At 43.7% G+C, this 15,053-nt stretch overlaps 1 protein-coding gene across 1 annotated transcript; it reads right to left on the bottom strand.

Moving 5' to 3' along the window:
* Nucleotides 1-369: 369 nt before the first annotated feature.
* LOC124646680 lies at nucleotides 370-3,598 on the bottom strand. The gene is made up of 6 exons (XM_047186765.1): nucleotides 3,558-3,598; nucleotides 3,114-3,231; nucleotides 2,941-3,033; nucleotides 2,793-2,870; nucleotides 2,599-2,686; nucleotides 370-428 (listed from the first exon to the last, which is right to left on the bottom strand). Exons 1-6 carry the CDS (start codon nucleotides 3,572-3,574, stop codon nucleotides 370-372), a joined length of 453 nt encoding a protein of 150 aa, XP_047042721.1. The 5' UTR covers nucleotides 3,575-3,598.
* Nucleotides 3,599-15,053: the final 11,455 nt, after the last annotated feature.

Below are 15,053 nucleotides of genomic sequence, written 5' to 3'. Positions count from 1 at the left end.
AGAACACTTTCAGCAATACATGAAGTTAGCATCCACAACACTAGCAGAAAGTAACAATAAGCAATATAGTTTTAGTTCTCTAAAACGGATGCATACATGCTGACCACAATTACTCAATCCTGAATAGCTAGCAATTATAGCATTACGATATGATCCAGAATCCAGAATCCAGAATAGTACAATCAAAAACTAACACTAGCCTGCAAGTTTCATCCAAAAGCTACACCACATCTACTTTACTTCAGGGGCAGTGATACATTCTACCGAGCTTACAGCAAAAATCCTAGGTAGCCTCTAGCTGAATATCTGATGATCACTACAAGGAAGTCATGGATTCACCTCCACATTCTTCATGGCTTTGCTTCGCCTTCAGCTGATGCCGGTTGCTTCCTCTCCCTTGATTCCTACTGCTTTGGCATCTTCATCATCTGCAACTTAAGAAAAATGAAGTTAGATCAGCACATTCATGTTAATATATCCATTTTCTGTTTGACATCAGAGTCGAATATTCAAGAGTTATGTTCAAAATTTCGAAAGTTAGAAGACACCAAGAGTCTTTGTTTTGTTTACCATACTCACACAATCACACATGTTGGATAGAATAACTGACTGGGTCATACATCTGGCAATAATTCACAAACGAGAAAGGGGGATCCGTAGGAAGATATATGATTAGGAAGAGCCCAAGGACAGGTCTAATAAGTGTATAATCGTATTAGAAAAGGTAAAGTGCCTAAGCATCTGTTATATCCCTACAATACCTTAAAAGAAACTGCTGGATGGACTAAAGAGCTGGATATCCAGGACTCGGCCAGGGATATCCCCTGAACCAAACGAATCCTTAACCACACATTTCTCAGACCTTTTAGTTATCACTAATGAACCGCATATCTCTTTAAGTGGGGCATGGGGTAGGAACAATCTGAAACTTAACTTGATGCATTACTTTGATGAAAGAATTATGCAATTGTGGTTCAATCTTTTGCATATTGCTAAATCTATCAATCTGTTTCTGAATTTGATCGTTTGAAATAGGATCTGAATAGTAAAGGTAAGTTATCTAGAATTCCTTATACAAAGTAGTTAACTTGGGGGGGGGGGGGGGGGGATTGTAAGACCTTTTTTGAGTGTCAGGTGGCTGTCATGGTTGAAATCAAGTCCGATATATTTATATTAAAAATACTGCTCCCTCTGTATCAAAATAGGCTGTTCAGCCATTAGCTGCTATTCCCCAACGCAGCCGCCGCCTCAACCCTAGCCGCCTCCAGTTCATCCTCCTCCATAGATCGGTTCCCCCTCCTCCGATCGGCTTCGCCGGCGTCAGGAGGAGTGGGGAACCCGATCTATGTGTGGAGTTTCCAATAAAAGTATTGTTTTCATTAGATTGTGTTAGGATTTTGGTAGCCGCCTTCTTGTTGGTTTCCCCTGGATGGAGATGACATCGTCTGCAATAAGTGATCTTCAGCCTTTCGTTCGACGACGAGATCTTCTTCCCGGCGTCAATGGTGGTGTTGAACGATTACAATTTTCTAGGTATGGGCCTTCAGATCTTGATTCGCTAGATCGATTTTGGATCTTTTGTCGTTGTTGCCGCGAGGAGGATTATCCTTGCAGTTTTTGTCCCAGCTGCTACGTCCTCGACAATGGTGATTCGTACTCTCGGCTCTCCATCGACGACGACAAAGCTAGTCGGTTGTTATTCTCTGACATACTGGTGTTGGTACTCTTGCCGATGTTGAATGACTGCTTTAATGGTTGCGTGCGTGCACGCAGCCTTGGCGTTGCGGCTCAAAAAATTATGGGAGAACTTTCGTCGGTATTTACAGGTCTATGGTTCGTTATCTATTTTTCGCTGCCTTCAGAAGAGTACAAGATTGTGTTCTGGAAGAAGAAAGAATTTGAAGACCTCGAAGATTTGTTACTATCTTTTAGACTTTATTTTGTAATCATTGGAGTCAGTTCATGTATCTCTACCATGTACTATTTGTTACTATGAATATATGTGGTATTGATTGTCAAAAAAAATATGTTGTTCAGCTTTTTTCTATATACGGATGTATCTACACACTAAAAATATGTCTATATACAACGGTATCTAGACAAACTTGAGTAGCTTATTTTGATACGGAGGGAGTACCACAATTTTGATTAGGTGGCTAAATGATGGTTGCTGGATAAGAAAAACAGATATACATCTAAATATTGTTATGTCTGCCACTCTTTGGATCCTATGGAAGTTCAGGAATTCCATTATTTTCCAGCAAGCGGTGTGGGTGGACCTAGACTGCCCGAACTTGCTTGGGACAAAAGGCTTTTTTCTTGTTGTTGTTGAGCGACATGGATGGTATCTAAGGATTCTATGGAGACAGATGAGACTCCTCATTGATGACAAGGGATGTACATGTTCAGAAGCTGGAGCTTGATTGCTACCTTACCCGCCTGGATACCAAGGTGCCAAAGTTCTTATGCATTGCGTCAAAAAGTGAGGTTATATTTGCATATTGCCTCATGTACTAAGAGTTTTCATTGCAAAAAAATTAATATGAACAAGGCACATTAATACGATCTATAATATGCCAAAGGAGGTATATGTATTACCTGAGTGAAAAACTTCAAGACGATCTGACAACTCTACTCTTAAAATAATGTCACTCTTTTTGCGTTTGCGCACATGAAATACACCAATCTGTGGAGACAAAAGGAGGAATATTTTTTGGTGAGATCAATGAGGGTAACTTCAAACGAAAATGCATAATAGTTTGGGCACTTTCTGGATGTGGATAGGAACAGACCTCAACATCAACTTTAGAGCTGAGATCATTGCTCTTCTCAAGATGTTCCGCACCAACACCCAACAGCACATCTTCCAGCTGAAATACACATGCAGAACCTAGTAAAACAAAATGTCGGATGTATACTTATAAGGACTACAATTTTTACCTGAACAATACTTGAAACACGTTTTTTCTGGCATGAAAAAATAACATCCCCTGCCCTAATGCCAAGCTTCTCAGCATCACATTTTGCTGAAATCTGGTAATAATTTGCAGGAGTTATGTCTTGGTTACAACATAATTTACGCATAGATAAATGGCTTGATCAGTTAGGTGTACCTCTCCTACAATGAGACCAGAGGAAATATTGAAATTAAGTGACATGAAGTCAACACGGGGAATGCCTAGAAATCCCAATGTCCCTAGCTTCATGCCAAGCTGGGGTCGAGCAAGTTGCCTAGACATTAAATCATTCAGTTCACAGGGAAAATATGATTAGAACATAAACTTTCAATTTATCCTGAGTGCAAAATGGAGCACAAAAGGTGTGATGACACAACATGTATTTTCTCTACCGTTCTACTTCAGACACAATATACATGATTTCAGCAAAACCAGATACTCGCACTAAAACTAATTACTTAGTTACACACTGATATACTGCAGGATATTTGATTAAGATATTTAATGCGCACACAAATAAGGGAGCATAAAAGGGACTAGCAAGGCATCAAATGTTCAATGACTTCAACACCAAATAAAGATTAATAAAATAACGCTTACCCAAAACGTTGCCACATGATTGAACACTTCAAGATAAGAGAGCTTGGAATTGTTATCACCAGAATTTGACCAAGCCAGAGGTGGGCCGCGATCAAGATGGACTTGAAGATATGTACATCAGGAAATAGGTGAATCGGCCTTTATTGCGCAGAGTTTGGGCTAGTTAGCCCCTGTATCTTTATATAGTAGGCTACGTAGAAGTTAGAGTTTATCTCGTGCACGGTTTGGTGCACGTCCACATTAGAAAGTCCGCTGGACTATAAATATGTATCTAGGGTTTATGGAATAAACAACAACCAACGTTCAACACAAACCAATCTCGGCGCATCGCCAACTCCTTCGTCTCGAGGGTTCCTCCGGTAAGCACCATGCTGCCTAGATCGCATCTCGCGATCTAGGCAGCACGAGCCTGCCTAGTTGTTCATGCGTTGCTCGTGCTGAAGCCTTTTTGATGGCGAGCAACGTAGTTATCATAGATGCGTTAGGGTTAGCATTGTTCTTAGGATCATATGCTTTCGTAGTGCAACCCTTGCGCATCTAGCCGTCCTTGTACCTCATCGTGGGTGCAGGGACGGCACCCCGCTTGATCATCGTTTAGTAGATCCGATCCGTTACGGTCGCTCCTTGATTCATCAAGGATTAGTTTAATATCTGCAATAGTTAGGCCTTACAAAGGGTTGGAGGATCCAGCGGCATGCGGGGTGTAGTTTGCTGCCCCTAGACAGGACGTTCCGAGGATCAACCTAGTGTTGGTTTTTAGGCCTTGTCTAGGGCTGGCTTACGATCACCGTGCGTGAGCGCGAGGCCCAATCGTGAGTAGGATGATCCGATTATGCGGTGAAAACCCCAGATCGTTGTGGATCTCATACGCTTTATCTTGATCAAGCAGGACCACCATATATTCGGCCACCTTGGACGAATCATGGGTGAATCGGCTCCATGAGCCGATTCACGAGACAACCTCGAGAGCCGATCGAGGCTCGTATTTAACGTGTACGTGTGTGCCCCGCAGGAAACTAAGCGAGGCATCATCCCCACCTTCCCCGACCGGGTATAGGTCAGGTGGCACGCCCTTGCAATTTGCATCGGCGCGCGACCAGGAGGCTTTGCGGGCCGTCGCTCCGAGGGACTGGGGCCAGCCGCAGCCCTAGTTGTTCCCGGCTCTACGGTGTTGACCAGTCACTGCCCGCCAGTGGGTTTCTGACGTCAACACATTCTGGCACGCCCGGTGGGACCATCTGCAACGACAACCACCTCGCCATCTACATCAGAGATGGCTGAAGAGACTCCTGTTACCTATGAGGAGCTCAATGGCGAGCTCAAGAAGAAGTATGACGAGGTCAAAGCTGTCCTCGAAGCCGACCTAATCGGCTCTTTCCACGAGACCCGCTCCCATGGCATCGGATGGAAGGGGTTCACACCGAAGGCGCGCTTGATGGAGTGGACCTGTCCACCCCGTCGAGGAACGCACCAGTGTCGCCGCGTCGGGAGATAAAACTTCATGGTGGCTCACTCGCTGCACCGCCATTCTGAGAGCCTGGTGAATACGTTGGAGCGCGTCGCGCTGCGCGTGATCCAGGAGATCATGAGCCATCGGTACTCTCCGTCAGGACCAGCCCTAGGGACTCACCAAGGGGAGTTGCTACTCCAGTCCCGTCCACCGCTGCCGTTCGCGTTGGCAGCGCCCGAAGCGCCGAACTCATCGGCCTATGTCGTCTACAAGATTGGTGGTGACCCCGGTGACTACCAATTCCTACATGACGCGCCCAAGGAGATCCCGCACGGGTACGCATGCGCATACGTGCCGATCGCAGCACTCGGGCACCCTCGAACCAGGTTGTCAGTAGCAGGGACTTCGGGGCAACAGGAGGAACGTCGGAGGCGGACCCCGAGAAGCAAACGTGGCTAGCTAAATACGCCACCCCGACAAAACTCCCGAGCCCAGCTCCTGCAGCTTGGCTCGTAACCGTAAAAACAAGCATGGCTGGTTAAGTACGCCACTCCGACGAACCTTCAGGGTTCGGCACCTGCAGCCATCACCGCGGATCAGATTTGTACGATCCTGAAAGATCAGTTCGGCATGATGCCGAAAAGAAAGGCGATCGGCTATACCAAGCCGTACCCCAACGAGTACGAATTGATCCCGCTACCACCCAAATATCGGCTCCCGGACTTCACAAAGTTCGGCGGATCGGATGGTTCCAGCTCCATCGAGCATGTGAGCCGATATTTGGCGCAGCTCGGGCATGATCTCAGCATCGACGAGCTGCGCGTGAGGTACTTCTCACGGTCCCTCACAGATCGGCTTTCGGTTGGTACACTTCGCTGCCACCAAACTCGGTCCAGTACTTGGAAGCAGCTCGGAAGAACGGTTCCACGAGCAATATCACTCGGAGGCTTCCGAGGCTGGCATTGCCGATCTAGCACAAGTACGACGAAGCGCGGGGAAACAAGTGTCAGAATACATCCAGCGCTTCAGGACCGTTAGGAACCGATGCTATTCGGTTCACGTAAGCGAAAAAGAAGCAGTCGAGTTGGCGGTGGTGGGTCTATCATCATCGATCAAGGACGTGGCCTCCCAAGCAGACTACCCTTCATTAGCACACATGGTGCAGAAGCTGTCAGCGTATGAACAGCGCCACCCAGATGTCTACCGGGACAAATTCAAACGCGTGGTTACCATGGTTGACGCAGCGAAGATGAAGGCGCTACGGGAGAACAAGAGGTTGCAAGTGGCTGAGTGGACTCGAGCGGCAGGCCCAAGTAACCTCGCAAATGGGTGAAGCCACCAGGGCCTCCAAGAGGGTTCGACTTCGACGTGACTAAAACGGAGCAGATTTTCGATCTATTACTCACGGAGAAGCACATAAAGGTACCCGAAGGCCACAAAATTCCTACGGTGCAGGAGCTGAACGGAAAGCCATACCGCAAATGGCATAACACGTACTCCCATACCACCAACGACCGCAGGGTGTGGCGTCAGCAGATCCGCGAGGGCGATAGAAAATGGGCGACTAATTTTTAACCAGTACGCCATGAAGGTCGACACACACCCCTTCCCCGCCGTCAACATGGTGGAGTTCGCCCACCTCGGAGGGTGCCAGCCTGATTTCTCAGCCGACATCAGCATGGTAGAGCTTGGACACCGCTCTGAGAAGGACGGGGATGAGAGCAGCTGCTCTCAGAGCAAGGACACGAGGGGGCCGCTCCATGCGATCGGCTCCGCCAAGATGGCAAGCGCTACGTCACGGAGGGGGAAGTGAAGAACATAAGATATCAACGACCCCTCTCTCGATCACCTCCTCAACAAGTATGTGAGTCGAGCACGACCAACGCCGGCAACACGGCGACGACGATGAGAGAGACCGTCTGGCTAGAGGAGCCAGAAGATATCGTCGGCACGATCACAATGAGGAGGAGCACGAGCGCCGTGCCACGGAAAAGCCAAGGGAGCAAGATGACAACGCCAGGCACTGGGACTGCCCCTTCTTCAGACACTGCTGGGATTCAGGAATGAGCCGATTGCCAACAATCGGCAACTGCCCAGAATGCAACCAGAAAAAGAAGGAGGCAGCCAACGTGTCTGTGTTCGAGCGCCTAGGGCCTCTCCCACTGTAAGGGTATATTGCCCCTATGTGTGGTTTTGGTAATCAATGACAACCTCTATGGACTAATGTTTTCATTAAGTTTATATGAAGGAATATTCCATAGGTACTACTTGTACTCCATGTGTTGGATTCAAGTATGGATGCCATGAAGATAAAGATATACCTTGTGTATTGGCATCAAGATCATCGGTTTGAAGATAAATATGTGATATGATCAACAAGAAGAAATGAAGATGGAGTTCTTATGTGGAACTCAATATTAGCCATGATCTATCTTAAGTGAGTATGAGAAGATACAAGGTTGAGTCGTGCAAGTTCAAGATGAGCATCTCAAGTGGATCACATGCTTGAAGCTTGCCGTCCATTTGGTGACATTGGACATGTGAAGATGTGCATCAATGGAGCTTTCCCATCATAGTGTATGGGGGAGCATTTGTGAGTCTTCACAAAGCAACATTGGTCATGTGAGGCATTTCGGCTTGAGTGGAGCGTGAAGAGCTATCATCAAGATCAAGCGGGATGCGCAAGGCAAAGGTATGACCTCGCTAGGTTTTCCTTTTACCGGTCTCAAGGTGGTTGTTGGGAGACCGGATTATAGGATAGATAGCCGCACTATCAAGAGGGGCTTTCGGTTGGGTAACTTGATCACATCGTCTTAGGGAGCTCAACCCTTTGCATACTTTGCATATCCTTATTGCTTCTTGGTGTTTCTCTCGTGTGAGGTTCTTGAGCTTGTTGCTAGCTTTACAACAAGCCCAAGTTCATCGAAAACGGAATCCGCATGCATCTTCTATTGCGTTTTCGAGTTTGGACGTCTTCACCGTTTCTTGACGGTGGGAGACCTCCTCTCTAAAATCATCTAAAAATATCCTGTGAGGAGTCTCCATATTTCCAGTTTTTGTTGGGGTTCTATTCGTCGTTATCTTTCCAACAAAATTGGTTTCATGTCATTCGGGGTTCGGGAGCAAAAGTTATTAAAGAAAAAGATAAAAGGGAAAAAGGAAAAAGAATAAAAAGAAAAAGAAAAAAAAGGGGAGGGGCAGCCGGTCGGCCGGCCGGCCTGCCGGGCCGGCGCCGGCCCACCCGGTCACCGACCGGCCTGGTGACCGGTGCCATCCGGGCCGCGGCCAGAGGCCTTTTGGCTCATGACCGGCCTAAGGCCCGGCCGCCGACCGGCCTCACCCGGCGGTGCCCCCGCGCCGGACCGGCCTCCCGCCCGGATGGGCCTCACGCGCCCCGCGCGGCCCACCTCCCCGCGCGCCCTGTTGCTCCGCGCCGCCCGTGCGCTGCGCCGCCCCGCCCGGCCGGCTGGGCCGGCCCGACCGGGCGCCCGGCTGGGCTGGTCGGCGCCGGCTCCGGTCGGCCGACCTGCCGCGCCGGCCGGGGCATCTTTTTTGCCCGTTTTTCTTCCCCTTTTCACTTGTTTTTTCCCCCAACGGTTATTTCTCTTCTTGGACTATAAATAGGTCTTCTTCCACCTTTAGACAAGTACTTCTTCCTATTCTCTCACCTCCATTGTTGCCATTTGAAGAACTTGCTCTCCCCTTGATTCCTCCAACCATTCTTGCTCATATTTGAGGATTTGAGAGAGGAGATCTAGATCTACACTTCCACCAAACCGTTTCTTCTCTAAGTGAGGGAATCTCTTGGGATCTAGATCTTGGAGTCTTTGGTTGACTTTCCCCCTTGTTCTTCCTCTCCAATCTCATCCTAGCATTCGTTGCTTTGGTGGGATTTGAGTGTGAAGGACTTGAACACCTCCGGTGTTCTTGCTTTGCATCATTGCATAGTGTTGAGCTCTCCACCACGATTTGTTCGAGTGAGAGACCGTGAGCTTGTTACTCTTGGAGGGTGACCTCCTAGTTGGCTTGGTTGGTGTCCCGGTGATCTCTTCGTGAAGATTGTGAAGGGGCCCGGGCTTCTCCTTCGTGGAGCTTGTGAAGTGGTTGTGGAGCTTGCCATCTCCGGAGCGGAGGAAAAGCTAACCATAAGGAAAGGGCCATTATCCTTCGTGGGTGTGGTTCGGAGAATAGGGTGAGCCTTCGTGGCGCGGGGAATCCTTCGTGGGACCTCCACTCCTCCAAACGTGACGTACCTTGTTGCAAAGCAAGGGAACACGGGAATACATCCTCGTCTCCGCGTGCCTCGGTTATTTCTATACCCGAGCTCTCTTTCCTTGTGATAGCCATCGTGCTTGAAGTACATATATCTTGCTATCACTTGTGCTACATATATCTTGTGCCTATCTTGCTTAGCTCTAGTTGCCATTGTTACACTTAGTTGAGCTTAGCATATTTAGGGTTTGTGCTTGTAAACTAAACATTAGTTTAATTCCGCATTCTTACAAGACAAATCCGCAAGAGTTTGTAATTGCCTATTCACCCCCCCCCTCTAGGCGACATCTCGATCTTTCAATTGGTATCAGAGCAAGGTCTCTCCTTGTTTTAGGCTTCACCGCCTTGAGAGTAAAGATGTCGGCTAGTATAGTGCACAATGACACAATTGTCTTTAATGGCACAAATTATCTTTTATGGCGAAATTGCTTGCTTTGTAATCTTCGGACCTTGTGTCCACATATAGAGCAATTTCTAGATGTAGGTTTTTCTCCTCCGATGGATCCTCAAAATCTATCTTTAGAGGATGAGAAAAACTTACATCTTGAAGCTCAAGTATCTAATGAGCTTGTACTCTCTTTGAGACCAGATTTTCATAGGTTCTTGATATATATAAAGCGAAAATCGTCTCATGAGATGTGGATCAAGCTTAAGGAAATGTTTGGTGGATCCACTTCTCGATTGGTCGGTGGTGACTCCGAGGAGCTCTCTTTCCCTTCACATCATGAAGAGCTCCAAGTTGCTTCCACTTCCGGCCGTGATGAGTTCTCATCTTCTTCCACTTCACCAACGTGTAGCAAGACACGAGGTAATGATATGGTGAGTGGTGAGGAAAATTGCAATGTTGATATTGTGCTCAATAGTGATGATTCTTCATCTCTATCCCATTGTAATGCTTCCTCTTTGGACTTAAACACATCTAGCATTAAAAATAACCTACATGCTTGTGTTGATGGTCCTTGCATATCATGTGTAAATTGCTTACATAGATCTCATGATGATATGCTTACCTTGTCTTGTTCCCATAATCAAAATGCTTCTATTTCCTCTAGTTGGTTGTTGACTAACAATGTAGAGGAAACCGAACACTCTATGGATCAAGACACGACTTCAAATGAGGATTCAAGAATATCTTCATCTTCATCCTCCGGTATGCACATGTGCCTTATGGCAAATGGATCAAAGGTATCTCCTACTTTGACTCCTAACACTTCCTCTAATGATGAGAGTGATGATGATGATAATGATGAAGAATATAATATCTTGGTGCATAATATGGCAATGGTATATGCTTCTCTTCATGGTAATAAAGAAGCTCGTGCTAATCTCGAACACTCTATGGATACCTTGAGTAAATATAGGGAAACCATAGTGGAGTTGGAGTCCCACATTGAAAATGGGGAAAAGAGATTCACTCTCCTCAAGCATGAGCTAAAAGATGAGAAGCATACTAACTTTATGCTCACACAAAAATTTGAATCCTATAAGCATGAAAATGAGAAAACTATTGTTGATGCTTGTGCTACTAACTCTAATTCTTGTGAAGCATCTACCTTAGAGGAGAATGTTGAGCTAAGGGCTCAACTAGAGTTGCTAACTAGCAATTATAGGGAATTGGAAGAAAGTCATAAAAAGCTCTCAAGCTCTCATAATGATCTTCTAATTTCCTATGATGGGCTAAAGTTAGCTCATGAGGCTTGTATCACTAAGGTAACATCTTGTGAGCCTCATGTGGACATTAGCACAATCTCTACTACAAATGCTATATCGACATGTGCTAGTCCTAGTAGTCCATCTAGTCAAACTAGTGATACACCTTGTGTTGGATTACTTGCTTTGCCTTGTTGCTCTAATAATGAAGCTTCTACTTCCTCTAGTACTTGTATTTCTACTAACCATGTAGAGGAAATCAAAGAGCTCGAGGCCCAAGTCCTTTCTTTAAAGAAAGACTTGGAAAAGCGTCATGAAGGGAAATCCGCACTTGACAAGATGTTGAGTATGCAACAATCCCCCAATGACAAGAGTGGACTTGGATTCAATTCCAATAACAAGAACAAGTCCAAGAGCAAGAGCAACAAAAAGAAGGGCCAAGACAAAGTCAAGGATCCGGCCAAGATGGTTTGCTTCAAGTGCAAGGTTGAAGGGCATCATGTTAGATCATGCCCATTGAAGAAGAAGAAGCACTTGAGTGAGAAACAACAAGGGAAACGGCCACAAGGTCAAGGTCAAGCTCATGCTCGACCTCAAGTTGAAGATAGGCCACTTCCCAAGAAGAATCAAGATGTTGTTCCCCAAGAGAAGAAATCAATAAAGAAGAGAAAGGGGAACACTTGCTACTTATGCCGTGTGAAGGGGCACTTTGCTTCTTCATGTTTAAGTGGTACCTTATCTAACCCTATAATTGTTGATGATGATTATTCTCTAGGAAAGGATAAGGATGGCAATGTGTTTGCTAAGTTTGTTGGAACTCAAAGTGGTCTCAAGAAAAGGACCATTTGGGTTGCCAAGCCTATTGTGACTAACCTCTTAGGACCCAACTTGGTTGGGGACCAACAAGCTCAAACGTGATCAATAGGTGCATGTGGAGGTCATTGGAGACTTGGCTAATTCATGAAGAATTTAGGGATCTTCATATATTATATTTTGACCAAGCCAAGTCGTATGGATCATTATCTATATCTTATAACCAATGTTCCTCCTTGCGGTAACTTATACTTCAACTCATCATATTTATTGTAAGTTACTTGCCCCTTTGCATGTTTGGTTTTGTACCAAATATTTGTGTGTATGTGTTGTGTCTTACTTACCTATCTTGTGTATTCAAGTATGTTTGTTTGACTCATCATATACTTGTGTATTGTTTTGGAGCCTAATGCATTTTGATGATATCTTATTTGGCTCTCTTTGAAGTGATTAATGGAACATCCCATTTTGGGGAGTGATATGCTTTGTGCATCTCTCTTTCTTTAAAATGTGCGTACATGGGTACCACCACCTAGTATTGATATTGCAAGATTATCTAGTCACTATGTGGTGTGTCATACTCATGAGAAATTCAAATTCTAAAATATCCATTAATCATCTCTAGTTGAATTTTAAGTTGCCTCTTGTTTAGAAGAAATGTTTTATCACATTATGGGGGAGTAATATGTTTTGTACATATCACAAGCCTAGAAAATGTGAACATATGAGGTTATGCCACTTAGAGTTAATGCTCTTAATTATCTTGTTCATAGGTGGCATGTTTGCTCAAACAAGCTCCACTTGTAGTAAAAAGCTTTTATTACTCATCTTTTGGTTCTTGTTTGAGTAAGAAATTCTTGGTACGGTTCTTCCTCAAATACATATCTCTATATCTTATTTGGGACACCGTTTGCTTCAAGTTATTCTAATCATTGCCGTGCGTGATTGTTTGACTAGTTGAAGCTATCAAGAATCTTCATCCGTGCATAGTGCTTAATTCTATATACTTATCCTATGCCTTTTATTGTGAAATTGATCCTTACTATCCTTGTTGATATACCACCGGAAGCTAATTCCAATATTCTCATTGTCTTTGACAATTGATAACCTTGTATGTGGTTGAATTCATGGATCATCTTCACCTTGGATTGCTTCTTATTTACTTATTTTATTTCCAAGAAATCTTTGTTGCTCCCATGTGTCTTCCTTGTCCCTTTGAAAAATCTTTTGATAAATTCTCTTGATTCATATCAAGTGTTTGCTTTGGAAGACAAACCTTTTCCTTACGGTACATTGTGCCATTGTGAAAAGTGTAAAGGGTTTGGTTTATTTTGTTTGAACCTTGCTCTTTTGGGGAGTTTGCTATCTCATTCTTTCTTACATGATTTATTTGCTTGAATGAGATAAATCTTTGAGCATGTTTGCTTTATTTCATCCTCTATGCTCAATGGTTCCTTCTTAGTTCACTTGTTGAACTTTGTTGAACAAATCTTTTGTGATTTGCTTCTTAGATATAATTTGGACAACAAATTTGTTTTGTGACACCTCTATGCCTTATTTAATTCCTTTGGTGTTTTGTCCAAAGTATATCTTTCTTGGATCTTTAAAAGTCTTTGTGCATGCTTATATGTAATTTGTTTATACTTGTAGCATGCTTGCTTTCTTTTGATCCATTATGTAGGATATACTCCATCAAATCCTAAATGGCTAAGATGTGCATGAAATTCAAATTTCATCTATAAATATGCACATATTGATATGGAGTGTATCCTATGTATTGTGGTTAGTCTAACCATTTTGGACCCAATGAGTTTGGGGACCAAGATGTACTTGAATGATGTTTTAGGTACATTGGAGATGCAATGGAGGCTTGTCTCATCTATAAGGAAGGTGTTGTCACCATGTGAGAATTGGAGTCAAGTTAGGATGATCGTCGAACTCTTATCTACTACATCAAGCCATTGCTATCTCGGTAACAAGTATCTTATTCATGCATTCTCATATAGCATCCAACCTCTTGTAGGTTGTATCTTGGCATGAAATTATTTATTTCGAAAATATTGCGGTTCTTGAAAAACCCTTTTAAAATAAAACCTCTTATTGAACATTTGAGTAATTTGAGAAGATGCATATGATAGGTTATATATATATATATCATATTTTATGATTCACCTATCACAAATATGCCCTCTAGCAATTTATTGCATATCAATTCCTCAAAAAGCTCTTGTGTGCAATATTGATGAATTTGTGAAATAAATCCGTATTTGAGATACTTGTTACCTTTCTCAAAACATTCCAACTAGCCTTACTTCCCTTATTGTTAGTTGTGATGTTTTTGAGATCTTATTTTGTTGAAGTTCATTTATATACCATAAGTGAAAAGTGGAGCCATAGGCTATATATGCTTTTAAGCAAACATCTTTTGGTATATTTTATGACTTCATCTTGGATATCGTATCTTATTTATTTTGTTAACCTCTTGTGTGTGCATGTTTCTTTGTGGATCACTATGTACACTTTAGAAACTTATATACATGAGAGAGTTAATCCATCACCTTGATATCTTTGTTCTTTGCCGACCATCTTTTATCCTTTGTTTCTTAGTGGTGTTGGTAAAGGAGATTTATGAGTGCTTGATTTATTTGTTTTCCTTCTTGCACTCATATCTCGTAATTGTTGGACTAAAGTTGTTCTTGATAAGCATATTCTCTTTATCTTAGTTGCGTTCTAAATGATATATAGGGAGTGAGGATTCCATGTTTGTGCATATTGTATTCAAATGCAAACATTATAAATTGTGCACAAACCTTGGGGAGCTTTCTTATTTTATTTAGAGCACTATATCTCTCTTATCATGATATCTTTGTTTGTCCAATTGGATCTTTGATTGCTTGCTTTATTTATTGAAGCTCACTTCACCATGTTATCTTTTTGCAATCTTTGATCCTCAATATAGTTTGACTTCCTTCAAGTATTCATCATTGGATATGTGCACTTGATTCCACTCAAATTATGAGAAGTGCACACTTTGGGGAGGAACTCACATTATATTGGCCTCTAAATTTTTCACCCATTTTGACAATCGATGCCAATGGGGGAGAAGTTTAGAGGGTTTAAGGGAATGGTTTTATACTTAAGTTTGGTTTGTGCTTAAGTGTTTTGCCTCTCATGCATTCCATATTTATATGTCTTGCATGGTTGTATATATATAGTGGAAACTATCCCAAAGGTTAATCTTGACAATATATGCAATGAATTCATGTTCATCACACGTGCATACATTGTGGGGGAGTTTTCTCTATATACAT

Source organism: Lolium rigidum, chromosome 4 (genome assembly GCF_022539505.1).
Source record: "Lolium rigidum isolate FL_2022 chromosome 4, APGP_CSIRO_Lrig_0.1, whole genome shotgun sequence".
In the NCBI taxonomy this organism is placed as follows: domain Eukaryota; kingdom Viridiplantae; phylum Streptophyta; class Magnoliopsida; order Poales; family Poaceae; genus Lolium; species Lolium rigidum.
Note: the sequence above shows the minus strand (reverse complement) of the source record. Positions and strands in the feature narration are given on the sequence as shown.

Coding starts and splice junctions, on each gene's coding strand:
- LOC124646680 (XM_047186765.1), bottom strand. Junction 2,871..2,940: donor GTGTTTCAAGTATTGTTCAG/GTAAAAATTGTA, acceptor TGTGTATTTCAG/CTGGAAGATGTGCTGTTGGG. Junction 429..2,598: donor TCTTGAAGTTTTTCACTCAG/GTAATACATATA, acceptor CTTAAGTTGCAG/ATGATGAAGATGCCAAAGCA.